The 27,814-nt window shown below is 39.4% G+C and overlaps 1 protein-coding gene across 11 annotated transcripts in view; it reads left to right on the top strand.

Moving 5' to 3' along the window:
- The window catches only part of KIF1A (kinesin family member 1A), a 245,328-nt gene that overhangs the window by 185,255 nt on the left and 32,259 nt on the right, over positions 1–27,814 (top strand). For 4 of the 11 annotated variants that reach the window (XM_073625726.1, XM_073625727.1, XM_073625719.1 and 1 more), the window contains exons 33-42: positions 4,483–4,591; positions 6,417–6,483; positions 6,567–6,651; positions 8,872–8,977; positions 9,668–9,694; positions 15,918–15,941; positions 18,643–18,757; positions 20,481–20,614; positions 21,302–21,363; positions 24,252–24,397. In XM_073625726.1, the coding sequence (XP_073481827.1) occupies positions 4,483–4,591; positions 6,417–6,483; positions 6,567–6,651; positions 8,872–8,977; positions 9,668–9,694; positions 15,918–15,941; positions 18,643–18,757; positions 20,481–20,614; positions 21,302–21,363; positions 24,252–24,397 (875 nt within the window). The remainder of the gene's footprint in view (positions 1–4,482; positions 4,592–6,416; positions 6,484–6,566; positions 6,652–8,871; positions 8,978–9,667; positions 9,695–15,917; positions 15,942–18,642; positions 18,758–20,480; positions 20,615–21,301; positions 21,364–24,251; positions 24,398–27,814) is intronic. The other 7 variants (XM_073625730.1, XM_073625728.1, XM_073625722.1 and 4 more) reach the window with 4 other exon arrangements.

Here is a 27,814-nt window from a genome sequence, read left to right as displayed (position 1 = left end):
CCTTTAAAGCATGTTATACAGCACAGTGCTTGTGCTGTGTAATTTGGCTCCCTGTAACACCTAGAATACCTGGCTGATCCTGCCATTTTCTACCCACCCCTCTGTAGACTGACCATGAGTCATCATGGCTGCTGAGCCCTGACACTGTGTTCAGTTTACGTGCCTCCGTCATCTGCTCTCTTCTCTCTGCTCTTCCCCCTTACCTCTCTACCTGTCAGCTCGTGACAGTGCCCAGCCCCCACCCCTCCTGCTGCTGAAATAACATTTACATTTTCATGCCATCCGCTCTGTGTCCTAATGCTCTGTCCCCCTGTGTGTGCAATTTATTAACAAAATGGTGATTATACCTCATTTCAGAGCAGCGATCACGTGACCGGCTGGCTCTCTCCTCCTCTCCTCCTCCCACCTGATTTTTTTAAATAAATCACACACACAGGGGGACACAGCATTAGGACAGAGAGCAGATGATTTAAATTAGTCACAGTGGCTTAACAACCACTTTAATGGTTACTCAGAGATCTTTTAACATACAAACAAAAAAGGATATGAGCTGACACAACCACAGTGACAGGCCTCCATCCCGGTAAATACGTGAGTATACAATAAGCTATGGTCATGGGACTTTGAGTGAGGCCAGTCACTAAATCAGGTAAAGGTACAGACAGTATATGAAATAAAACTAGATTTATTATACAAACAAATTTAAAAATATTCTCAGAGTACATAATGCGATCATAAAAACAAATTCCATAGAAAGCTAACATACGGTACATAAAATTGATAAATAAGATAATTACATATTCAATATATACATGATGGCATAGATAAGCAGGTACATGGTAAATCTGGGTAAAAAATCAAGCTGTAGTGACATAAAAGAACTCTACGCGTTTTGAGGATCCATCCTCTCATCAGGAGTACGATGTCAATAGTATCTATAAATATGGATAGTACATAATGAATGTTAATTGAAAAAAAAATTTAAAAATGTAAGAATAAAAATCAAAAGGTCTAACACTTACATGTCAGCTAATAAAACATGTATGATGGCCCAGCTGCTGGGAGAAAGACTGGGGGGTGTCCAAAATGATGTCAGCCTCGGGGTTGAGGCAAGGGCATGCGAACCCAGCCCTTTTATGATCACATTATGTACTCTGAGAATATTTTTTATTTGTTTGTATAATAAATCTATTTTTATTTCATATACTCTCTGTACCTTTACCTGATTTAGTGAACGCCTCACTCAAAGTCCCACGACCATTGCTTTTTATATACTCACATCTTTCAACATACAGTAGAAGAACACAGTGACTGCTTTCACACTGCAGACCTATACAGCCAGATTATCTCAAGTGATGCCACTTTTACCACCTACAGTGTTTTAATTAATCCATACCCATTTCTGGCCCTTTTTATTCAACAAAACACAAAGGCGTGTATAGGGAATTGTGCAATAGACACACACTGTTAATTATAAAAGTTTGCATTTTATGGACTGAAAATACAGTATACTCTAGATCAGCCTGTCTTAAACTTTTTACACCAGAGGAACCCGTAAAATAATTTTTAGGCCACAGTGAAACCTTGCTTAAACCAACTCATCGGGAACCAATGGGGAAAATGCCCCTTACATTGGTGGTCATTAGGAAGAATGCAACCCTCATAGTGATGGTTGGAATGCAACCCTTATAGACAGCTAAAAAGATAATTGGGTTATGCTGCTGGTTTTTCCAAGTAACATTGGCCCTAGAACTATGCAGACATCATCAAATGGAAAGTCAGCCACAGCTCAAGTAATCCCTAGCAACCTCTGGAGGAACCCTAGGGTTCCACAGAACCCTGGTTGAGGGTGGCTGCTCTAGGTCAATAACTCACCTTTACATTAAATCGCTAAATGTTTTGTACAAAGATTTAAACAACAAGAAAATATGAATTATGCGATTATCTACATACCTTAGTTATAAATAGTTATAGGGAACTGTGTTTACTGCTAGTGTATGTTAATTTATGCTATGGTACCTACATCCTGAAAATTAGTCTATTGGAAAAAACTTCGGAGCAAATAGATATATCTTGGTACCAACAAGGACATTACAACATATGAAAAGTTAATACCATAAAATATTTATTACAAATATCATCTTAAAGCGGTAGTAAACCACTGAGAAAAAAAGCTGCAGGACAATAGCATACTAGCACATTATGAAATACATGCCCAGTTACCCCCGAGGGGGGCTGTCATGTTCTCTCTGCGTTTCTTCCAGGTTTGTGGGCACTGGTGCTGTGAGTGGCCGGAGCCGCAATGACGTCACTCCTGTGAGTCCTCCGTTCCGGCACAATCCGCCGGACCTTCAGAGCACATGCGTCGCTGACGTCAGCGGCTGCATGCAGGATGAATATCTCCTAAACCGTGCAGGTTTTGGAGATTTTAATTTTACCTACAGGTAAGCCTTATTATAGGCTTACCTGTAGGTATAAATTACCAAGCGGGGTATACAACCGCTTTAAGGAATAATGAAAGAAACATGATTAACAAAGCTTCCTCCATTTTTTTGGCTGCACAATAATTCCAGTAGTGATGCCAACTCGCATCAAAATGATGTTAATGTATAATTGAAACAGATATATAGTCAGCAAGTCTCAACACATTTCGCGGATTTACCGCTTCTTTAGGAATATTTAAGGGATTGGAATTCTGCAACAAAATCAAAATAAACAAAGAATAATACAAATAGCAAATAATAATGCACGTTGCCCAAAAAAGCAACGAGTGACACATTGGTAAATATAACAGAAAATTGCTGGAAGTGATAGCAACCCAGAACTTACTCTGAGGTACTGAATGGAATCAGGAAGGCCAAAGACCCACAGGTGCACAAAGCCAATTCTCACCCGGCGAGCATGGGAGCAAATTAGGAGCTGTATGGAACCTACATGTGCATACATATGTATATATTTCTCATCAGGGTTCTATATAACAAAGCATACATATCCCAACAAAGAACAAGTGGAGAAATAACCATACATACCAAGCCAAATATATTTCCAGACCTTAAAAAGGGGCAGGTGGACACTATCAGGCTTCAGATGATAAATCCATCAGTGATGGCAATCCAATCAAACAATATACCGAATAAACAACCAAACTAGTATATTAAATTATTCCAAAGATTGGCATATAGATGCCAGAAAAATGCAGCTGTGCCTGAGGATATAAATAACAGAGAAGACAAAAGTAGTACAATTACTGATAGCCCATAGTCACATTCAAAACAGGTAACAAACCATTAATAGAGAACTCTAGTCTCACCTGTTCAAACAGAGTATGCTTGGAAATTGACACAATAGATGATTAAATAGAATGGGCAATAGCCTATACCTTGCAAACCATTTTCCAATATGTACCTTAGTGTATAAATGTCTTAGTCTGACATAAATCCTGCCATTTACTCAGATGACATCCTAGCATAACAAGCAATGCTTCAACCGTACAGGGATTTCTTTTAATGTTTCAACATGTTATCAAAATAAAATAGTAGGGGTGGCACTGGCTCAGACTTGGTATGTTCTATGAAGCACAGGTCTGCCCTGTCTGTGGACACTACATCACATTTAGTTTTTTCTATTCCAGATAGTTCTGTGACATAGGAAAGCATTCTTCTGTTGAGTTTATTGTGATTGACTAATTTAATAAGCCAAAGAACAGTGTGCAAAGTGCAGTAACCAAAATAAATTATTTAATGTTTTGTTATACTGACTTCTTTAAACTGAAATCTTATTAAAAATTAAGGGCTACTGCATTTTATATATCGCTGCTTCTCTTTGTGCTTTTTCACAGAATAAGCTTTTATTTGTTGCTTGAGATTCAGATTGTAATATGAAGTGACATGCATGAGTCACTGAATCTTTGCTTTACAACTGATCTGTCAATTGTAATAGTGTGTATTATTACCATAAGCAGTTTGATATGAATACCTACACTTCATTAGGAACAAATGCCTAGTGTTGTGCCTACCGGCATTTGTTTTTTTGGGTTTTTTTTGGCAAGTTTTGCATTCTTATGCAGGTTTATGTGAATTCAAAACCCTCTTGAAGCAGGTAAAGTGCTAGTAGGTGGGTGTCTACTTCCTTGTAGTAGTGATATACAGGTAAAATGCAGGTCAGAAGGAGGTCAGCTGCAACTGACAAGGAAATCTGAATGATCTCAGAAGCATCTCAAACTGTTGTCAAGCTGATGCCATTGGCACAAGCCCAAAGCCTGTCTATACAGTCCTTAAAGTCCCATAGCAGGAGTATCCTGAGCTTTTTTAATAGGAGAAACTCAGAGAACAGGGCACATTTTTAAAACTGTTTTTTTCTAATTCTTCTTCTTGGTCATCATTAAAGGTATTTCCATTACTTTTCCCAGTCATTGTGATTTATCACCTAATTACCCGTGTCAAATTTTTGTTTCTCTTTTAATTATGATTTCTCTCTTTTCAGTTCCTGCCACTAAGTTAGCCAGGCAGCGCGTTCCCAGTACTGGTCAGTGCCACTGCAAGTATGATCTGATGTCATACTTCCAAATCTGTGAACTGGAGGCAAATGGAGAGTGAGTTCTTTTATTTCCCTTGTGTATGGCTGAAAATGTACAATAAAAGCTAAAAACAGGTATTTTTCATTTCCAGTGATTGAATGCACGCAATTATATGTGTCTTAAAACATATGTAGTGCTACCCCTCTGGAGCCACTTAATAATTTGTGTTCTCTATTCTGCTCCTTGGCTCCAAGAACAACCTCAGTCTCTCTGGAACACCTGGTTGAATGAAAGTTACTGAAAGCACTTATAAGAGCACGAGTATAGATACCTTTAACATGGCTGCGAATTAGTACCAGTAAATAGACACAATAAATTCAATGCATTGGTATGGGTTTAGAATAAATGGTGGTTTGAGGATTAATGAACACACAGAAGGCAGGTTCAGACACAGTCCACTAGACAGTATAATCAATATGCCAGGGTAATTTAGAATGAAGTTCTGTACCACTAGACTGGGATTATTTCATAAATCATCAAGGTCAGCATCAGCAATGAACAGTGCATATAAGCATTAACTGCAATGTGAATAATAATACGAAAACTAGAGTGCACTCTAGGAGAATGGCTAGGATATGGTGCAATGTCCCCTGAGAGGTTACTGTTAGCCTAAGCAATAGGTGAAGGTATCTGTGTAGCACCTGTAAAGGGACAGTCTTTAGTGCTAACTCTTCAGCTGGCTGGCATTGTGGCTCAGTTGTACTGTTGGTGCACATGCAAATAATCCCAGTCAAGCCTGCATGCAGCAATAAAGCTACTAGTTGGCTATATGGTCAGTTCCTAAAGAGCTTAGTCTTTCTGGCAGCAGATAGTAAATGCCCACAGCAGTAGCAGCTCACCAGCCTCAGCGATATTGCAGCTCACCATCCAGTCACACACAGCGATTAGTCCAGTCCTGCTCTGCGTCCAGATGACTGGCTATTGGCACGCACAAACGCAGCACTCCAGATCCCCCTCAGGACGCAGATATGCAGCAGTGATGGTGCACCCTCAGATCTCCCTCATGGCAAGAAGAAACTGTGTCCTGTACAGCTTGAAAAAATGCAGCTCTTTCTTTACCTCTTGGCAATCTCCTTCTGGGAAATGCAGTTTAAAAGCTCTTATTTACAGTAGAGCCTCTCTCCTCTGGATTACAGTTCCCACAGTGCAGTGCTGCCTGACTTAGTCTATTGAACTCTTACTGCTCAGAAGCTCCCTCCACTTGCTGATATAGCTGTTAACCACAGCTATATCAGCAGAGAGCAGCTGCATCCAGTGCTTCTCTCACTCTCCATTCTTAGCTGAGTACCTGGCTACACATATGCCCACAACATAATTTTTTTTTCTCTTGGTATATTCATGTTTTAAGATAATAGCTGTACAAACTATTGTTTACTTAGAGTTTTATATGGTGCATATAATAAAGTAGAACTCAAACCAAATAATTTTATTGTGTTTACTAGAGTAGGAATGGGTGCTTTAATATTTTATATGTCTAATGGGGCGATTTTTCTTTACTGGTGTCAACAGGACAAAAAGCACAGAAAAGGCTTTGAGCAGGGATGCAAATGGGATTAAAAGCACTTCTATAAGTAGCGTGAGGAAGGGTTGAATCCTCAGTCAGATTTCTTATATGTCTGTGCGCCCATTGCTGATGAATTCTTAACTTTCTGTTGTGTCACCAGGACAAGCAATGTAAAGAGGTTACAGACATCGATAAACATGACAGAGGTTTAAACCCTTCAACACTAGAAATAAATAAAAGGTTTTGGCTGGAGCTCTAGGTTTTCAGCATGAGAGAAAAATTCATGCTGCACCCATCCAGTGCTTCAGATTAAAACTCTATCATTCTCTCTTGCAGCTATATTCCTGTAGCTGTAGATCATGGTGTTGGCTTACCCTGTCATGGCACATTCCTTCTGCATCAGGTAATGTGACTATCTTTATTTTTATATCTTAAATAGATAACCTTTGTTTCATATCCTATTGATATAAATGTTGTCTAATGCAGGGAATCCAAAGACGCATTTCAGTGACACTTGTGCATGAAGCTGGAGCAGAACTAAAATGGCTGGAGGTGCGAGAATTAGTAGTAGGTGGGTATCCACTTCCTTGTAGTAATGATATACTCCTGGGGACATATAATGATACAAGGGCTGTCTGGGTTATGGAAATCCCAATTACTCTTGGGTGCTGAGGTCTGGCCTGAACTATTGTTGGTGTGACACATCCATATTTTACCTGCAGATATTTTATTGCCCCCTTTGTTCCAGTATGGCATTCTAAGCTGTATGAGATTTTTTATTGTGAAACATTTATCTACTATATAGTATGTTTCCTATTCAGTAAACATTTAATTACACTATTTTCTCCTCCTATATACCCCACAGAACAATTAAACCTCAATTCCAAGAGAATTTAAAAACAATTGTGCAGCCAATCAGGCTCTACTGCAAACAATGAACATACTGGCAGTTGAAGGTAGCACAGTAATGACCTCATCAATGTGCTGCTGCTTCTTTATTGCCCAATCAACAGGCTTGGGTGTGTTCTTGGTCAAGCTATGGTGTTGCTGAAGATTGGGGATCTCACTTTGCCATTTAGCAGGGGTGTTTGGATCACAAGACTGGGTGTACAGGAATACAAATCCTTTGTAACGGTTTTCATGTATGTGTTTTTGATAAGTGTTTTTCAACCTTTTTTCAACCAAGGCACCCTTTAAAATCTGTCAGAATCTCAAGGCACACCCACCAAAAATGTAGAAAAAATGTAATTGTTTTTCATTTTATTGGACATCCCCTCCCGCCACTTCTGAAAGCGTTCCAGTGGCTCATGACCCACTTGGAATGCCAGCCGCCAGCTGTAAAGAACATTACTGAGGTTATGGCTTCAGCCATAACCCCGGTAAACCATTTCAAAGCCGCAACATATATATACGAATTGCATACATAACACTTGTTACAATTAGGGCACTTTCACATTGACTCACTGCAGTTTGGCCGCAGCGCAGGGTACACGCAGTTTTCATGTGCATTACTTGCGGTTTCTCATAAACTTCTATTATATCCTACATTTTTGGTGCATTTTCCGAAAACACAACAAAAATGAGGAACATAATAGAAGTCTATATGAAGCCACAGGAAACGCACATGAAAACTGCGGTTATCCTGTGCTATACCTGCGCTGCGGCCAAACTGCAGAAGAGCAGTGTGCAAGCGGTATAAAAAATAAAAAGAAGTGCAGTTACCATTAAAGAAGTATAGTTACCATTACCAATAATAATAACCCACATATCTTATGTATATTTATATTACATATTATATTATATTTTTATTATATTATATTATATTATATTTTAAAAAAAAAAAAAAAAAAAAAAAAAGCAATCACCATGCCTGCAATGAAACCTATGACAAATACATGCTAGTAAATCACAGCTACAATTGCTGTACCTCACGGAGCTCAGAGGAGATCATATGCAGCCACTGAAGAGCCTCCTCCCTGTTCTTCCTCCTCTACTCACGCTCTGCTTCACCTCCCCTCTGGGAAAAGCACGCCAGCCAGCGGCTCCCGGGACCCGCGGCTCGCACATCCAAAAAGCCATGCTTTCGCCCGACCTGCCCTTAGCAACTGATAATGTCATCAGTTGGCAAGACGTGGTCAGGAGGCCCACACAGCTTCCCGAGTGCCTGTGGCAGCAGGAAGTGAGCTTTAGATAGTGGACTGGCACCGCTGTAACAACAAGGCTTAACTGAGTGGCCAACAGTAGTTTTATGGCAGATAGCTGCCATAGCTGCCTAAGTTGGGGTAATTTTGCACCAGGGTGCCGCAGTACACTGGTTGAGAAACGCTGTTTTAGATGTTTGCTTTGGGTGCAGTTTTAATATCACGTGTTCATTTTTTTAATCAGTTTTTACATACACATATTAAAACAAATTGACAGCATAACAAGAGAGAATATATCATGTGGTATAGGTAGGTAAACAGACCTTTACCCAATTGATAAAAACTTCACAGTTTAAAACTTCTACGTTTAGTATATTGATGCTAAAGTGCTGTGTGCAGCACAGGGTACAAAAAGCCTATGCATATACAGCGCTAATATGTAAGAACTTCTTATGCATTGTATTTTCATGTTAATGTACTTGTGACAGTTCTTATACCAATGTACAGACCTCATTGTACTGACGAGATTGATGTTGCTTTACTAGTCTTCTAAAATTTTGCTCCATGTTGTATAAATACAAATTTTGTTCCAAATGCAGTACGTTTTGAACACACAAAAAAAAAAAAACATTCTTGTTTTATCACTTTAGGGAGAATCAGGAATACACCAGAGGCTGATGAGTCTCTAATTGACCCCAACATCTTGTCCTTAAACATCCTGTCTGCAGGGTATCGCCCCCCAGAGGGAGGTGACCGGTAAGTATTTTAATGGACATTTGGAGGCTACAAAAGAATGAGTATATTATGAACAGACTGAATGTGGAATGTTAGCATTGGATGATGTGCATGACATGATACATAGAGAGACTCTATTGAAAGATTGTATATGTATGATTTTTGCCTCTTCGAATGAAAGAGAAGAAACTTAAGCATGACCTTCCCTCTCACCTGATCTCCCTTTGCTTCCTTACATGTCCACCTAACCCTAGCCACAATGTTCACAACTTTCACCTTCTTAGAGAAATTTACTTGTACTTTCTAACTACCTGGTCCATTATACTGACTCCCCTTGTCCCCCAGTCATCCCAATCATTCCAAGCCTGACTCACAGCCTATCCTCTATCATGCTCACATAATTTCTAACTTCTTCCTACTGTCCATAATCACCATTCTGTACTTTTCACTCCTGTCATTTGTAATCCCATATATTTCCTTCTAATTCATGTATCTTCTAAATTCCTCATTTTGGCACCTCTTAACCTCACTTAAGCACTTACCTTACTAGATAAAGGTTCATATGCTCCCTATTTGGATTAAACAAGGGAGACAATAAAGATGATTTTACCTGTCCACTGGCTGAGCTGAAAATCTTTGGATGAATGTGTTGGGGGCTGAGGTTTCCAATGTCCTGATGGAAACGCTAATGTCTCATTATTTGTGTTTCAGGCAGTTTCTTGATTCTGACACACCTAGGTATTTTATTTTTTTTATCATTCCTCAACCTGCTGTTCAGCTTAACTCCCTTTGCCCTTATACTGTCCTTTCTTCCCTGATCTTTTTCTTCCCTCTGTACCACCCTCCACTGGCTGTTATTTTTTTTCTTCTGTTCCACCATTACATCAGGTTACGCAGTTCATCAATTACATCCTTCTCACCCCTACTTTTACCAATCTGGTCCTTCTACCCCTCCCCTGGTCCTGGGAAATGCTCCTTTTATATATAGGAAAATATGTATAACTATTGTTAAAGGCTTGGTACTCATGGGCTTGCAAACTAAAGGAAATCTGTACTGAGAAAAATATGGGGGCTTCTATTGCTGACCTCTTTCTGGAAACTTTAGTTGCCTGGCAGTGTTTGTTTTTTTAAATATTTTTTGAGTAATTGATGCAGAACAAGTAAGCAGTAAGTGTAAAGTAAATTAAGTTATTGGATCAACATGACAGCCAGGAAGTTTGCACTTTGAAAATGAATAGGTAAACAATAACAGCACGCCTATTCGACTATATTATAACCCAGTATAGGAAAACTAGTATAAGTTTCCTTAAAAGTTCTGCCAAATGGTTTTTAGATGTATAGATTATTTTGCCAGGGATTAGGAAATCATTTCCTAAGCTTTTTTTTAGAGTGTTCAGGAATCTTTTCATATGCTTCTAAATGCTCGATGCAAACCTGTCATGACAAATATATATATATATATATTTACATAATACTGTTGTCTCTGTCCCTTTTGGGAAGATATATCCTTGCATTCTGTCCTGGTGACCAACATCTCTCATCATGAACACAAACAGTAATAAAACCTTCCACGATTTGTTGAAAAGTAGAGAAAAACATGTTTGGACATGATTGGGCTAATCAATTCTTATTATACTAATGTTGAGAGCAAAAGGATTGTAGGTAGTGGGAAGTAGTTTCTTTTTTAGGCCCGAAGGGAGATGATGAAACCAAACATACCAAAATTTCTCCAAAATGTGTGTCAAAAATACAAATGTTCACCAAACACTAATGTGTTAATTCCAGTGTGAGCATTTCTTGGTTGTAAATTTAACGTCCATGAGTGCCTGGCCTAATGCATGCAGAATGAAGAAGGAGAATTATAATTTATAGCTAACAATGGAAAAATATTTTGTCATGTTATAGATAAGGGAATGTGTTTTTTAAGTAATAAACCAAACTCAGTAGTTTTGCAACACAGGACCCATTCTAAGCAATCCACCTTAAGTAAGATTATAAAAGTAAGTTGTTTGAGAAATAGGTACTTTAAAACAGTTCACAGTTGTCATTATTAATACCACCTAAAATCTATTTTCTTTACTATTGACAAATAAATCCTAGAGCCCTGTGGGTTAGCAAAATTGCCCAGACAAAAAAAAAGCTCCCTTTTCAGATTTTGCTGTCAGTCAATGAAACATCAGACTGAGCCCTCTAATAAGCAATAAAACTGCTCTGACCTATCCAGTTTTGTGTGCAAATTGCACCTTGAGTTATTGATCTCTGTTAGGCGGTGGATGGAAAAGAGAGTAAAGAAAGGAACCCAGAGCACAGAAAGGAGTCTAGAGCTCCACTGCTCTACACTGTAAGATTACATAATGTTCAAATTAAATATTTCATAGTTACATAGATACACAGGTTAAAAAGGACACAAAACTATCGAATGTAACCAATAGAGAAACCCAAGAAATAAATAGAAAGCCTCCAAAATGGAACCCTATATCCACAGTTGATCCAAAGGAAGGGAAAAAAAAATCTTAAAAACATGGTTCAATTTGCTTCACCGGTTGTAAAATACACACACACACACACACACACACACACATATATATATATATATATATATATATATATATATATATATATATATATATATAAAATTAGTTTACATTCCTTTTGAACATTTTACTGCTTAACGTTAATTGCTACCTCAGTTACATTTACAATCAAATCACAAAGACCAACACAAATACATAACGCCTATAAAAAATATAAAGTCATATTAATGGGAGATCACCAGAAATCAATACATACCGTATCTATATAAACATAAGTTCTTGCAAAATCTCTTAATATGCTTACTATACACACCAAATTAAGCCATAGCATAATTATCTCACACCTGCGATTAAATCATCAATGTTAGCATATAGTAGAGGTTCCCAAACTTATTTGGCCTACGCCCCCTTTTCAGAAAAAAAAAATTACTCAGCGCCCCCCTCGGAAATCTACCTTTAAGCGAACAAACAGAAAGATGCAGTGACAAATTTTTGTTATTTTATGTATCTATATTTCTACCTACGTCCTATGGGAAAGATAAAAAAGGAGATATATTTACCCGATCTTCCGCACAAGTCCCTGCAGCTCCTACACCTCCCGCACTCTAGCAGTCGTGAGTCCTGACATCATCAAGCCCAGAGCAGCATCCATAGCCCTGCTCTAGATGTGAGGACACCAGGAACAGTCCTCCCCTGGATCATGGGGGAGCGCCGTTTGCCGTGGGAGCGGAGGTTTAGGTAAGTATAAGGGTTTCTCCTCTCCCCTGGACAAAACAAGCACACCTAATCTTTGCTGTGTGGACACAGCTCCACTGTAAGGGTACTTTTTTGTTGTCTGGAGTTGGACTTTAAGATCTGTCTGTGGGCTTGACCACTGATTGGTTATAACTTGCATTTTGTGTGTTTTTTGGATAATAAATTAATCACTATGACTTTTAATTATGTTACACAACAGATGAAACATGTATGAAAGGTTTTCCAAAAATTTCTTCTCTTCTCTTCTTTCTTTATGCCTCCCCTGCCCTAATATTCATTCAACCCCCCCTCCCCAATTACATCTGAGGCTGCTACCACCCCCCTGGATCATTCCAGCACCCCCCCAGGGGGTGGTTTTGCCCACTTTGCAAAGCACTGGTATATACTGTACACTAACTGAGCACACAGGTCTACATCTCCACAAATTATGTATTTAGAACTTTAAATCATGCCTGCCTTACCTTGTCTTCCATCCAAAAGGGAACACCCAGCCAAATCCCCTTGTCTTCATCATTCAATTGCTTAGAATCATGGGTAATCTAACCTGATGATTTGTTTAATACATCTGAAGACAAGGTTCCAATAGGATTGCATAACAATATGGTCCAACCATAGGAGGTGGAATGAGCAGGGCAAGTCACAGCCTGAACAAAATCTGGCCTGGAACTAAAGAACTAATGAGAGGATATTGTACCTTTTTGTTTGCTAGTTTAGAACAAAACTCTCTTTCCAGTGCTGTAGGCATCTATGAAACCCAGGATAATCAAGGATAAGTAAGGTTTTTCAGATGAGGGAGACAATGTCAGGAATCAGCAGTAGGGATGGCCAGATTTACAAGGCTACACTCAGGAGGCTGAGAACAGACTGTGTATGCTTTAAGTGAGATTTTTTTTTTTTACAGTTAAACTAAATCCATCCAAACACTAGCACACAGCAAACAGCAAACATAAACATATAAGTGAATGAAAAACCCAGTGACAGAATACCTAACTAATCAATCTAACAAACAGTCTAACTAACCACTAACTATATACAATACATACAAAATGGGGAAGACAGAACGCAGGAGAAAACTGGAGGTACAGCAGATGGGAATGAACCAAACTGGGATCAGGAACAAGGGGGGTGCAGGTACAGGGCAGCAGGTACAGGGCAGGAGCAAGATCAGGATCAATGGCAAACAGTGTCTGGCAGCAGCAAAACACTGGAGTGAGAGGCAGTAGTAGGGGAGGACCTAAATACCGTACCACACAGTACCACCATATTAGAGTATAGGCCTGGGTTTGTTTCCTGTTAGATGAAGAAGTACAAAGTTTACATTTAGCAGAAAAGAGTCTAGGCAAGGATAGTAGTTGAATTTTTCTGTAGAACAGTATGCTAGAAAGTATATTGATTGAAGATGGACTTCAGGCTCTGTCCAGGAGTGATATAAAGCTATGTTTAAAGGGTGTAATAGAGTTTATGTGGATGCCCAGATGGGCAGGGATTTTTTTTTTCCATTGCAGTGGGAAGTTTTAAAATCTCATATATTTCTATAGAAGTCTCTGTTTTCAAAATCTCAATTGTATCCATATTATTATTATTATTATTATTATTATACGCAATTTATATAGCGCCAACAGTTTACGCAGCGATTTACAATGTATAGGGGGACAACACAATTTCAGTACAGTTCAATACAAAAGGTACAGGAGGGTCCTGCTCATAGAGCTAACATTCTAAAGGGAGGGGGTGGTGGTACAAAAGGTAATAGCTGCAGAGAATGATTTGATGGGGGTGGCTCGGGGATAGTTGTTATGTGGGTGTGGGATAGGCTTCCCTGAATAAATAAGTTTTCAGGGATCTCCTAAACGTGGACAGGGTAGGGGCTGATCAGACATACCAGGGCAGGGAGTTCCAGAGGATGGGAGAGGCTCTGGAGAAGTCCTGAAGGCGAGCAGGGGAGGAGGTAACAAGGGATCTAGAGAGCAGGAGGTCCTGGGAGAAGCGGAGGAGACGATTTGGGCGATATCTGCAGATGAGGTTGGTGATGTAGATGGGGGCGATGTTGTGGATGACCTTGCATGTTATGGTTAGCATTTTGAATTTTACAAGATGGGGTAGGGGAAGCCAGTGAAGAGATTGGCAGAGAGGGGCAGCAGTCACAGATCAATTAGTGAGGTGTATTAGTCTAGCAGCAGCATTCATAATAGACTGAGGGGGGGATAGCCTGCTTAAGGGTAGGCCATTAAGGAGAGAGTTGCAGTAGTCAAGGCGGGAAATAATCAAGGAGTGAATAAGTTGCTTTGTGGTGTCATTAGTCAGGAAGGGTCAAATTCTGGAGATGTTGCGGAGGTTAAGGCGGCGGGATTTAGCCAGTGATTGGATATAATAAAATAAGCAGTGAAACTTCCCAAAAACGGAAAGGGGTCTTTCTGTGTGAAGAAATACATCATCTGAGTATGTATCAAAGTTGTGTTCTGGAGAACCAAGGAGGATGCTTCTTTTTTTTTTTTTCAAATAGAACATCACACATGTTCCAGTGAGATGACATAATAACACATGTGAGAGGAGACACACATATAGATCTTAACGTCTAACCCCCTTTTGCTGCTTCTTTCTTTTATAAAAGTTTTCATGTTTTATACCAAGATTTAAACAGCAGTGAAAAATTAGGAAAAGCCAGCAAAATCTGGAGAAATTGCATGTCAGATTTTACCTGGCTGAGGACAGGCAGTTACTTGATCAATACTTTGGAGTCCTCATGACATTTTGGATAGAGGAAAATGTGCAACATAAAACATCCAGACATATAATCAGAGGAGACCAAGAACTGTGTGCACAACTGATGGACACTATACACTGATGGGTAGCAAAATGGTAAGGTGATAAAGCTACAGCTGTGTTTTGTACAGCAGTGGTCATCAACCTTGTCCTCAGGGCCCACTAACAGGCCAGGTTTGCAAGATAACTGAAATACATCACAGGTGACATCATTTGCTGCTCAGTGATTGCAGTATTCTAGTCTGCATCTCCCCAAGGTAATACATAAAACCTGGCCTGTTAGCGGGCCCTAAGGACAGGGTTGATGACCACTGCTGTACAGCATATCTGATTTGCCTTTTCGAGTAATTCAAGAAATTTTGCAAGAACTGATGTTTGTTATTATTACATATTCATTTTTGGAGTAGGGCCAGAGACAATCCAGCCATTAGGTCACAGTTCGACTCAAGCTACCTATCCCATTGCTTGTTAAAATATTGAAATAAAGTGGATGTTTTCCACCACCGTTCATAGATGGCCAAATCAGTACAGATTTTTGTACAGTGCTTGAATTGTGGCCCTAGTCACAAACAACTTAATGTATATAGGTGACTATACGTAGTACATTGTAACATTTACAGTATACAGTACATACTGTTGTATATTGTAATAGAGACTCATGTGAAATCTTTGGGGATTAAGCATAGGAACAATGTCATTGGTTACTAGTGAATTCTCAGGCAGCTAAATATTGCTTTAATGCACTGGCTTAGTTATGTCAGTACTCCTTGGTGGCAAATTGTCAGGGTTCTGTCAGTTGTGATTCTTCTCCCTCCATGCATTGCATTACATGACCCTCCCATGCCCCACCATTGATTTGTAATGGCACTCACACTCTCTCACTCTATATTTGGGGCTCCCACCTTCAGCAGCCACTCCGTGCTGGGCACCAGGTACTCACTTCTGTTATTCTGCCCTTCTTACCATTGTCTGTCTTTCTCCACCTTAAGTGCTTACATTCTTGTTAATGTTTCCTCCTTCCACAATGCCTGTTCACTGACTAGATGTTTTCTGGTGTATAATAAATCTGCCACTGCATAATATTTTTATAGTTTTTGTCTTCATTACTAGTTGTAACAGTGCTATGCTACTCACCTTAGAGTTCATAATACTTTTGTGCAGCTGAAGGATTTAATGTTTATTTTGCACCTTACTTAGGCCTGGACATCTATAGTTTCCCCTATTTCCCCATGCATCTCATCTCTTGACTTCCGTAGTGTCATAGTCTGCCATTTCTAGATTTCCTTCTTGTTTTTCGTACCTCAGTCTTATGCATTCTTGTCACCCACCTTTTCACTACCTTCCAACCCTGAATAAGGTCATGATCTGGCTCCTCCATCCCTTATGTTTTCCCATCTTCTCTGTTCTATTCTTCATCTCCCCTCTTCTTTCTGCCTCTTCTTTTATTGTTTTACTACTGTTTATTATTGTGGTGTTCTACAGTTGTATACTGATACACATGTATTAGATGTTCATAGAGCTTGTTCTAATAGAAATTTGAACTGTTGTCCTTAGCTGACAGGCATGTGTTGACTTCCAATTTTTGTCTGAGCTTAAAAAATAAATCTTGGAGTCTGAGAAATATTTTTTTAAACACCAGCCCTCTATATGGTTTCCAGTGCCGAGTGCAAATTTAGGGACATTTCTACGGAATGGTAGAGCTAACAGTATCCATGGTCCTCAGAGTGTTTTATAGCAGAAATTTATATACACTATTTTGAACCTGAAAGCGCATTACCCTTGGCTTCCTAAGGCACTTCCTCCAAACAACATTCTATAGCTTATCTGGGGCTTTATCAAAGCAGAACATTGCAGATTGACTATTATAAAGTCCTGCTTTTGTGATGATAACAGAAAATATGTAGCTTACTAACTATGCCAAGAACAGCTGGCTGTTGACTTTTCTTGCCCTTAGGCTCTAACCTATCATGATGCCTGTTAAACCTGAGCCTATTGCCATTTGTTAAATTAACTTAATTAACAACACTGTATTAGGATGTAGAAGAAGCTTAACTTTTTAAAGATAATTTTCCAAAGACTTTGATTATGCCATTTCCTACTCGCATAAAATATATTAGGATTTTCCTGGAAAGCAAAGGGCCGCCATAAGCAAATTTTTGTGTGTGTATCAATATACAGTGCATATATTGGTCTGTGTGTAATAGCTGTTTGGTGTATACGGAATAGCGGTATTCTGCTCAAAGCTCTGTTTACTATAAGTCGGTTTAATACAGTGTGAGTACAAATAATCTGCACTCACCCTTACCTTAATTTTATCTCAGCAGCTGTGTAATATCAAAAAATTATATTCAGTACATGTATATGTAATACACAGCATTATCTAATCAAATCTAATAAAAACCTTACAATTCATACCCCAATATAAATTATTGCATGTATATCCCAAAGTATCACATAAACAAATAAGCTCCCATATAGAAAACGTGCACCCTTATAAAATGTGATCAAACTCTATTATACATAAATAATAAAATAATAGAAATATAATATAATATAAATAAACATAATTAAAATTATAATAACATCTATTATTATTATTTATTACATTTTTAGTATTATTATTAAATTTTAATATTTTAATAAAAAATGAATGTTCTCATGTTGATCTCATTTATTATTAGTAATAATATTAATAATAATAATATTTATTGTTGAGAGAGTTTGATCATATTTTAATGGTGGTTTGTATATGGGAGCTCATTTGTATATATGTTACTTTAGGCTATAGGTTGTACATGCAATTATCAGTTTTAGGGTTTGAGGATTTGATTAGATAGCTTATTGTAGATTAGTGTTACAAATACATGGTTCAATATAGTGCTTTTAATCTACAACATGACAGTATTCTTTATGAAATGTTAAATAATATATTCTAGTCCTTTCCTAAAAGAAAAACCTTCTTAATCTGGAGCTTTGCTTACCATCATTTTTGGGTTAAGCCACACATACAGTAGTTGGCCCAATATCTGCAAGTAATTAACCAATCTGGGTACTGTAGTCGGGCAGGTCTTTTTACCCATCAGGAAAGATGAGCACACACTACTAATAAAAGTGCGTAATGTACTTTATGGGCCATACCTTAGTGTCACCCTGGCAGGCAAAATGAGGGCCAATGGATGACTGATGTCTCATATTCTGTCATTACCAGATCATGGGCAGCCTTAAATACTTTTATTATTTTCGTAATTGTTTTTAGGAATATGTTTTACAGTGTCAATTTAAATGGGCTTTATAGAAGGTAATTTTAGTCTAAGCATTAGTACAAGTTAGTTATTCTTCTGGGAAGCCAATAAAATTGGGGCTGAAAATGTGAAGGCAACAAAAAAAAAGCTAGAGCCGTTGCATTTAGTAAGCACTTAGTTTTCGCTGATAATTATATAGTGACAGATTTTATTTCTGCCACTATATCTGGGTGAATATCTCAATGGTGATAAAATATATATACACATTATAGTAAACAGAGTCTAGTGTTTGTGTGATGTGTAATTTCCAGTGTAATGTGTGTGCCTTATGTGTATCTGAGAAATGTATATGTGCATATAGAGTATATTAAATTATTTCCTATTATGGCAGGACATTCTTTCACTTTGAAGTGGCATGGGACAGCTCTATGCACAACTCTATACTGCTGAATCGTGTCACTCCATATAGAGAGAAGATATACATGACGCTGTCTGCTTATGTAGAGGTGAGAATTGAGACACCAATACCAGATTTACATGACATATGTGTGCTGCACAGATTATGGTATACAGTATATCACAACCCTCATGTTAATATATAGAAAGCACTAAGCTGCATCTCTTTAACCAATAAATCTGTCTATGATGGCCCTCGGTAGGTTAGGTAATGGTGTTGGTGACCAGGTAAGTCAGATTCCAAAAATTGTCCAGTGATCAGTTGGGTTCTCCCACTAACAACTATAAAGGTTTTTTAGTTTAGCCCTGTTGGTAGCCATAGATTTTTTGGGACTAATAAATATGTATATTCACCCCTGGGTCCCCTTATACAGTGCCTTGTAAAGTATTCATACCCCTTGAAATTTTCCACATTTTGCCATGTTACAAACAAAAACGTAAATGTATTTTATTGGGATTTTATGTGGTAGACCAACACAAAGTGGCACATAATTGTGAAGTGGAATAAAAATGATGAATGGTTTTCAAATAAATATCTGAAAAATGTGGCGTGTATTTGTATTCAGCCCCCTTTACTCTGATAGCCCTAACTAAAATCGAATTGAACCAGCTGCCACCAAGCTTTAATCATCTAGCGGAGCACTGTTCAAGCCATCATCCAAAAATGGAAAGAGTATGGCACAACAGTAAACCCACCAAGACATGTCTGTCCACCTAAACTGACAGGCCAGACAAGGAGAGCATTAATCAGAGAAGCAGCCAAGAGGCCCATGGTAACTCTGGGGAAGCTACAGAGATCAACAGCTCAGTTGGGAGAATCTGTCCACAGGACAACTATTAGTCGTGCACTCAACAAATCTGGCCTTTATGGAAGAGCGGCAAAAAGAAAGCCATTGTTGAAAGAAAGCCATAAGAAGTCCTTTTTGCAGTTACGAGGAAGCCATGTGGGAGAAAGAATACTAACACTGCACATCACCCTGAACACACCATCCCCACCGTGAAATATGGTGGTGGCATCATCATGTTGTGGGGATGATTTTCTTCAGAAGGAACAGGGAAGCTGGGAAGAGTTGGGCAGAGTTGATGGGAAGATGGATGGAGCCAAATACAGGGCAATCTAAGAAGAAAACCTGATAGAGTCTGCAAAAGACTTGAGACTGGGGCAGAGGTTCACCTTCCAGTAGGACAACAACCATAAACATATAGTCACAATGGAATGGTTTAGATCAAAGCATATTCTTGAAAATTGCTGTTCACAGATGCTTTCCATCCAATCTGACAGAGCTTGAGCTAAGAAGAATGGGCAAAAATATCACTCTCTAAATGTGCAAAGCTGGTAGAGACATGCCCAAAAAGACTTGCAGCTGTAATTGCAGTGAAAGGTGGTTCTACAAAGTATTTATTTGTAAAAAAAAATTGAAAATCATTTATCATTTTCAGTCCACTTCACAATTGTGTGCCCCTTTGTGTTGGTAAATCAAATAAAATCCCAATAAAATACATTTAAGTTTCTGGTTATAACATGACAAAATGTGGAAAATTTCAAGGGGTATGAATACTTATTCAAGGCACTGTATAAGGCTGAGCCTTATACAGTGTTGGCTCCACGCAAAGTCAAACTGCAAAATGACCATGGAATAATCTGTATTAATGAATGTTTTATTATTGTGAGGTGGGCCAGCATTGGGTTATATTCTAGCTAGTCGAATTTATAATCTACAGTGTATTCAAGTGTCTTACAATATGTCCTAAAAATGAATACTTTTCCCACAGATGGAGAACTGCACTCAGCCAGCTGTGATCACCAAAGACTTCTGTATGGTCTTTTATTCTCGAGATGCCAAACTACCCGCTTGTCGCTCTATTCGAAATTTATTTGGTACAGGGAGCCTGCGAGCTTCTGAGAGGTGAGTTCAGAATATACAAGTATTGTACATATGTCCTGGACACTGTCTGTGCCCAGAAAAGAAGCCCGGGTAGGTAAAAATTGTTTTCTTTTACGTACAAAATCAGAGTTTATAAACGTATAGTTAATTCAAAAGCTTCTTAACCTCAATTTGTTTGTGGCTAACAGCTCACCAGATCTCATACTAACTTTTTAAATGCACTAGCCCTTGTCTCGAATGCCAGAGCGCCATTCTGGATCTTTTGTTCTTCTGTAGTACAGATCAGAAGAATCCTAAATCCGTTCCAAGAGCAAAAGTCAGTTACACCAATTATGCTGCTTGGAAGTGGCAGTACGATCATTGCCCAAAGAAAATAATTTAGTTCATATTATATGCTTTCCTGAAGAAGTGGGTTTAGGGGTGTACTTGTTTGGAGAATGCTGGATGGCATTGGAAGAGAGCTCTTCAGAAGATAAGACGCTTGCGAGAAGAGTGAAGGATATGAGATGACCATAGTTTAAGTGAAGTTTGTGCTTGGGATGATATCAGGAAATAGGAGAAGAAATTATTGTAGAGAACATTGTGGGTCTGCTTCTTGATCCACATTTTGTTTTAGGCTGTAAATTGCTAATACATTTTGAAACATGACACCCATTGAGAATTTATGTCTGCAATTTAAATGACAGCAGTGATTTGCTTTTTGTATAGTAACCGCGTGACCGGTGTGTATGAGCTCAGTCTTTGTCGAGTTGCAGAGGCCAGCAGTCCTGGTGAGTGGCTTCTTTATATTATTACTATTATTATTATTACTATTATTCTTGTTATCCACTTGCCTACAGGGCACTTTCACCCCCTTCCTGCCCAGGCCAATTTTCAGCTTTCAGCGCTGTCACATTTTGAATGACAATTGCTCGGTCATGCTACACTGTAACCATGTGAAATTTTTATTATTTTCTTCACACAAATAGAGCTTTCTTTTGGTGGTATTTAATCACTACTGGGTTTTAATTTTTTTATTTAAAAAAAAGCCAGAAAATTCTGAAAAAAAAAAATTTTGTAAATAAGTAATTTTTCTCCTTCAATGATGTGCGCTGATGAGGCGACTTATAAGTGGCACTGATGGGTGGCACTGATGGGCACTGTTAGGTGGCACTGGTGAGCACTGATAGGTGGCACAGATAGGCAGCACTGATGGGCGGCACTGATAGGCATTGGTGGGTGGCACTGATGGACATTGATGCGCAGCAATGATGGGCATTGATGGGCAGCACTGATAGGCGGCACTGATAGCCAGCACTGACTGGCATCACTGATTGGTGGCACTTGTGGGTACTGATTGCTGGCAATGGTGGGCACTGATTGCTGGCACTGTGGTGCTTTATTGTAATCAGGGCACTGATGATCAGTGCCCTGATTTCATGTCTCGATGTCCCCTGCAAGGAGATGCAGCTGATCGGCTCTCCTTGCCACACACTCTGTCAGTATGAGGTGATGCGAGCCAATACTGGCATTTCCGTGTTTACTTGTGACCGGCTATGATTGGACACAGCTGATCACGTGGTTAAAGAGCCGCGGCCGTGGCCCTTTACAGAGATCGGGGTCACGCCGTGTCGTAGCAACATGGCGCGATCGCCGCTCTGCGCGGGAGAGGCTGTTCGAGTGCGCCGTCATATAACGTCCACCCAGAACAAGAGCCGCACCGTCCCTCTGTCATTTGAAGGTGGGTAGGCGGCAAGCGGCTAAATTATATCTGTCAAACACACTTATGGCTATCGTAGTCTCAATGTTTTTCCATTTTATGTACAAGTTTATAAGCATATAATTCAGTTCCCCATTTTACCTGTCACCTTCACACAAAGAGGCAGCTGCTTGGGCTCAGCTAGTCTAACTTCATTCATTGGGACCCTTTAATGTCAATTATAGTTGTCAAGATATGCAAGGCCTTACAGGTACACTTACAATATAATCATTTTTAATTAGATTTTCTAAGACTGGCTATAGACAAGCAGACATCTAGCTCATCAAAAATGGTGCATCATGGCAAATGCTTGAAATCAGGAACATCATTAGCTTTAATTGAGTCATTTGTCTGCTGAATACATTTTTGTAAACCTCCTAAACCAATCATATGCAGGAAAGAAATATTTTGATTCAAGTATTTCAGCCTGTTTAACCTCCCCAGATAGCAAGCAATTGTGCTGCAAGTTTGAAATTTACTTGCTAAGCTATTGCTAGACTTGCCAGGCTTCACAAGTTTGTTGCACAATTGCAGCAAGTCCGCATTGCATGACTCCAGATCAACTTCCTTTGCAAACATTCTGCACGTCTGCTGCAAGTTCTGGTTCAGTTATGTTGTGCAATAGTCATCCCACCACAGGGGTCACTGTGGCTGAATTCTCATGCTGTAGACTTTAAGAGCTCTTTCTGGAGCCTCACCACTGCAACTTTGCTCTTGCTAGAGACTTGTCATGCAAACTTGCTACAAATTAGAAAAGTGTATTAGAACTTGTGCTTCAAGTGCTCTGCAAGTGTACAACTTGCCAGTGAAAATGTGCAGCAAGTTAACAGACTTACAATTCAACACTGCCACAAATCTGTGGCAAGTTATCCTTGCTATCTGGGTCATTTTTGCCTTACATGTACGGACATAAATTGAAGTAGAACTGTAGACAAATCCTTTTTTTTTTCATTTTGGATAGAGTATGGGAGGGTTATAAGCGCTGTCAGTTTATTTTTTGCCATCTGTGTCCCACTGGGGAGACTTTCCTTCATTTCCTGTCCCGCAGCCAAAACAGGAAGTGAGACAAAATCCCTTAAAATTAAAGGAATCCCTTGGGGACTCCCAGGTCACCAGAACTAGTGTCCCCATTGGAAGATTTCCTCTCTATTACTTTTCTGGTGACAACCCAAAATTTAGGATTTTCTTTTACTTTCACTTTCAATGATAATGGTAAACAGGACACAGAAAGAGGGTAAATCTCCCAAACGGGGGCACAGACAGCAATAAAAACTGACAAGTGTTCTAATCTATCTCCATTCTATCCAAACTTTAAAAAGTGTTGTCTTTAGTTGTATTTTAAATATAACTTATTATCTACTTTGAATATAAATAGCTGATCCCAGTGCCTCACATGCCTGGACCACAACATGTACGTTTTTTAGTGTTTGTAACTCTCATTTGCCAAGCTCAAGATAAGATCTAGCTCAAAGACAGTAATTGCCAGACCTTATCTTTATTCTGGGGATATGTAGACTGCAGCTAGTGTACAATTCACTGGTTTTGGGCACCCCTACCAAACTGGTTAGACATTTCTACCTAAAACAGGAGTTGGGTTTGGAGTGCAACTGAGAGTTTCATTAAGGCTAAAGAACTTGCATGTTTTAATAGCGTTCAGCTGTTTTTCTACTCTCTAGGATAATGTGTGATATATTGAGAGAAAAAGAAAAGACTGTGATATTAAAATATATGAAGTGTCTTGTTGAACACAACAGCCAATCAGATTCCCAGCTTTATTCTCTCATACACCACTGGAAACAATTTGCTATGGAAACAAGTATTGTTCTTCCTTTTGTGTACAAGTTCCCTTCATCTCATCCTGTCCATTTAACAACTAGTCTATAAATACATGCTGTTTATTATTCTATAATGGCTTCCTAGGGATGCAGAGGAGACGCAGACGTGTACTGGACACATCTGTGGCATATGTACGGGGTGAAGAGAACCTTGCTGGTTGGAGGCCAAGGAGTGACAGCTTAATCCTCGATCATCAATGGGAGTTGGAGAAATTAAGTTTACTTCAGGAGGTATTGTTATCAGTTTTTCTTTCCCTTGAGGGCCCATTTACACTTCTCCGTTCCAGTGTGTAGATTTCCCATGCACTGTGTTAAGGCAGCCAATTCATTTTGAATGCGCTGCCAAGATACAGGAATGGACAAAAAAAATGGACATGCAGCATTTCTCCAATGAAATGCACCACAATACATGTTTGTATTACTGTGCATTCTGGTGCTCTGCAACACGTGGGGTGCATTGGGGTGACATTCAAGATTGAAAGGCACCGAAACGCCTAGGGTGACAGGGCTGCTCCTCCATATATAGAGTACAGTGTGTGAATATTATCACCCTTGGCAGGAACTGTTGCTGACAGGACCACCAAAATGAAGGAAAAAAAGCCTAAACACTAATGCAGCCATAACATCTAAGGACTGGTAGTCTGCATTATATTATATTTTTGTGTTTAGGTTTAGATACAGTCAGGTCCATAAATATTGGGACATGGACACAATTCTAATCTTTTTGGCGCTATAAACGACCACAATGGATTTGAAATGAAACAAATAAGATGTGCTTTAACTGCAGACTTTCAGCTTTAATTTGAGGGTATTTACATCCAAATCAAATGAACGGTGTAGGAATTACAACAGTTTGTATATGTGCCTCCCACTTTTTAAGGGACCAAAAGTAATGGGACAATTGTCTGCTCAGCTGTTCCATGGCTAGGTGTGTGTTATTCCCTCATTATCCCATTTACAAGGAGCAGATAAAAGGTCCAGAGTTCATTTCAAGTGTGCTATTTGCCTTTGGAATCTGTTGCTGTCAACTCTCAATATGAGATCCAAAGAGCTGTCACTATCAGTGAAGCAAGCCATCATTAGGCTGAAAAAACAGAATAAACCCATCAGAGAGATAGCAAAAACATTAGGTGTGGCCAAATCAACTGTTTGGAACATTCTTAAAAAGAAAGAATGCACCGCTGAGCTCAGCAACACCAAAAGACCCGGAAGACCACGGAAAACAACTGTGGTGGATGACCAAAGAATTCTTTCCCTGGTGAAGAAAACACCCTTCCCAACAGTTGGTCAGATCAAGAACACTCTCCAGGAGATAGGTGTATGTGTGTCAAAGTCAACAATCAAGAGAAGACTTCACCAGAGTGAATACAGAGGGTTCACCACAAGATGTAAACCATTGGTGAGCCTCAAAAACAGGAAGGCCAGATTAGAGTTTGCCAAACAACATCTAAAAAAGCCTTTACAGTTCTGGAACAACATCCTATGAACAGATGAGACCAAGATCAACTTGTACCAGAGTGATGGGAAGAGAAGAGTATGGAGAAGGAAAGGAACTGCTCATGATCCACAGCATACCACCTCATCAGTGAAGCATGGTGGTGGTAGTGTCATGGCGTGGGCATATATGGCTGCCAATGGAACTGGTTCTCTTGTATTTATTGATGATGTGACTGCTAACAAAAGCAGAAAGATGAATTCTGAAGTGTTTCGGGCAATATTATCTGCTCATATTCAGCAAAATGCTTCAGAACTCATTGGACGGTGCTTCACAGTGCAGATGTACAATGACCCGAAGTATACTGCGAAAGCAACCAAAGAGTCTTTTAAGGGAAAGAAGTGGAATGTTATGCAATAGCCAAGTCATTCACCTGACCTGAATTCGATTGAGCATGCATTTCACTTGCTGAAGACAAAACTGAAGGGAAAATGCCCCAAGAACAAGCAGGAACTGAAGACAGTTGCAGTAGAGGCCCGGCAGAGCATCACCAGGGATGAAACCCAACGTCTGGTGATGTCTATGCGTTCCAGACTTCAGGCTGTAATTGACTGCAAAGGATTTGCAACCAAGTATTAAAAAGTGAAAGTTTGATGGATGATTGTTAATGTGTCCCATTACTTTTGGTCCCTTAAAAAGTGGGAGGCACATATACAAACTGTTGTAATTCCTACACCTTTCACCTGATTTGGATGTAAATACCCTCAAATTAAAGCTGAAAGTCTGCAGTTAAAGCACATCTTGTTCGTTTCATTTTAAATCCATTATGGTGGTGTATAGAGCCAAAAAGATTAGAATTGTGTCGATGTCCCAATATTTATGGACCTGACTGTACGTTTTAAAGGTAATTGGATGGTGTAACAAACATTTGTTGTTTTTTTTTTTCTTTGGTATTGTTTTGTCTTTATGTACATCTCAGAGCTTCTAATCTCCAGCAGTGTCTTGACAGCCACTCAATCTAGATACACTATATTACCAAAAGTATTGGGACACCTGCCTTTTCACGCACATGAACTTAAATTACATCCCAGTCTTTGTCCGTAGGGTTCAATATTGAGTTGGCCGACCCTTTACAGCTATAATAGATCCAACCCTTCTGGGAAGACTGTCTGCAAGGAGTTTTAGGAGTGTGTCTATGGGAATGTTTGACCATTCTTCCAGAAGCGCACTTGTGAGGTCAGGCCCCGATGTTGGACTAGAAGGCCTGGCTCGCAGTCTCCGCTCTAATTTAGTCCAAAGGTGTTCTATCGGGTTGAGGTCAGGACTCTGAGCAGCCAATCAAGTTCCTCCGCCCCAAACTCACTCATCCATGTCTTTATGGACCTTGCTTTGTGCATTGGTCCAAATCATTTGGTGGATGGGGGGGGGGGGGAGTCATGGTGTGGGGTTGTTTGTCAGGGGTTGGACTTGGCCCTTTGTTCCAGTGAAGGGAACTCTTAAGGCATCAGCATACCAAGACATTTTGGACAATTTCATGTTACCAACTTTGTGGGAGTTGAAGCTATTATAGCTGCAAAGGGTGGGCCAACTCAATATTGAACCCTACGGTCTAAGACTGGGATGCCATTAAAGTTCATGTGGGTGTAAATGCAGGTGTCCCAATCCTTTTGGTAATATGGTGTACAGTGGGGATAGAAAGTTTGGGCACCCCAGGTAAAAATGTGTATTAATGTGCATAACGAAGCTAAGGAAAGATGGAAAAATCTCCAAATGGCATCAAATTACAGATTAGACATTCTTATAATATGTCAAAAAAAGTTAGACTTTATTTCCATCATTTACACTTTCAAAATGACAGAAAACAAAAAAATGGCGTCTGCAAAAGTTTGGGCACCCTGCAGAGTTAATATCTTGTACTGCCCCCTTTGGCAAGTATCACAGCTTGTAAATGCTTTTTGTAGCCAGCCAAGAGTCTTTCAATTCTTGTTTGAGGTATCTTTGCCCATTCTTCCTTACAAAAGTCTTCCAGTTCTTTGAGATTTCTGGGCTGTCTGTCACGCACTGCTCTTTTAAGGTCTATCCATAGATTTTCAATAATGTTGAGGTCAGGAGATTGTTAAGGCCATGGCAAAACCTTCAGTTTACGCCTCTTGATGTAATCCCCCGTGGATTTTGAGGTGTGTTTAGGATCATTATCCATTTGTAGAAGCCAT

The sequence above is a fragment of the Aquarana catesbeiana genome, linkage group LG04 (assembly GCF_042186555.1).
Source record: "Aquarana catesbeiana isolate 2022-GZ linkage group LG04, ASM4218655v1, whole genome shotgun sequence".
Lineage (NCBI taxonomy): Eukaryota > Metazoa > Chordata > Amphibia > Anura > Ranidae > Aquarana > Aquarana catesbeiana.
This window is presented reverse-complemented; position numbering and strand designations above follow the sequence as displayed.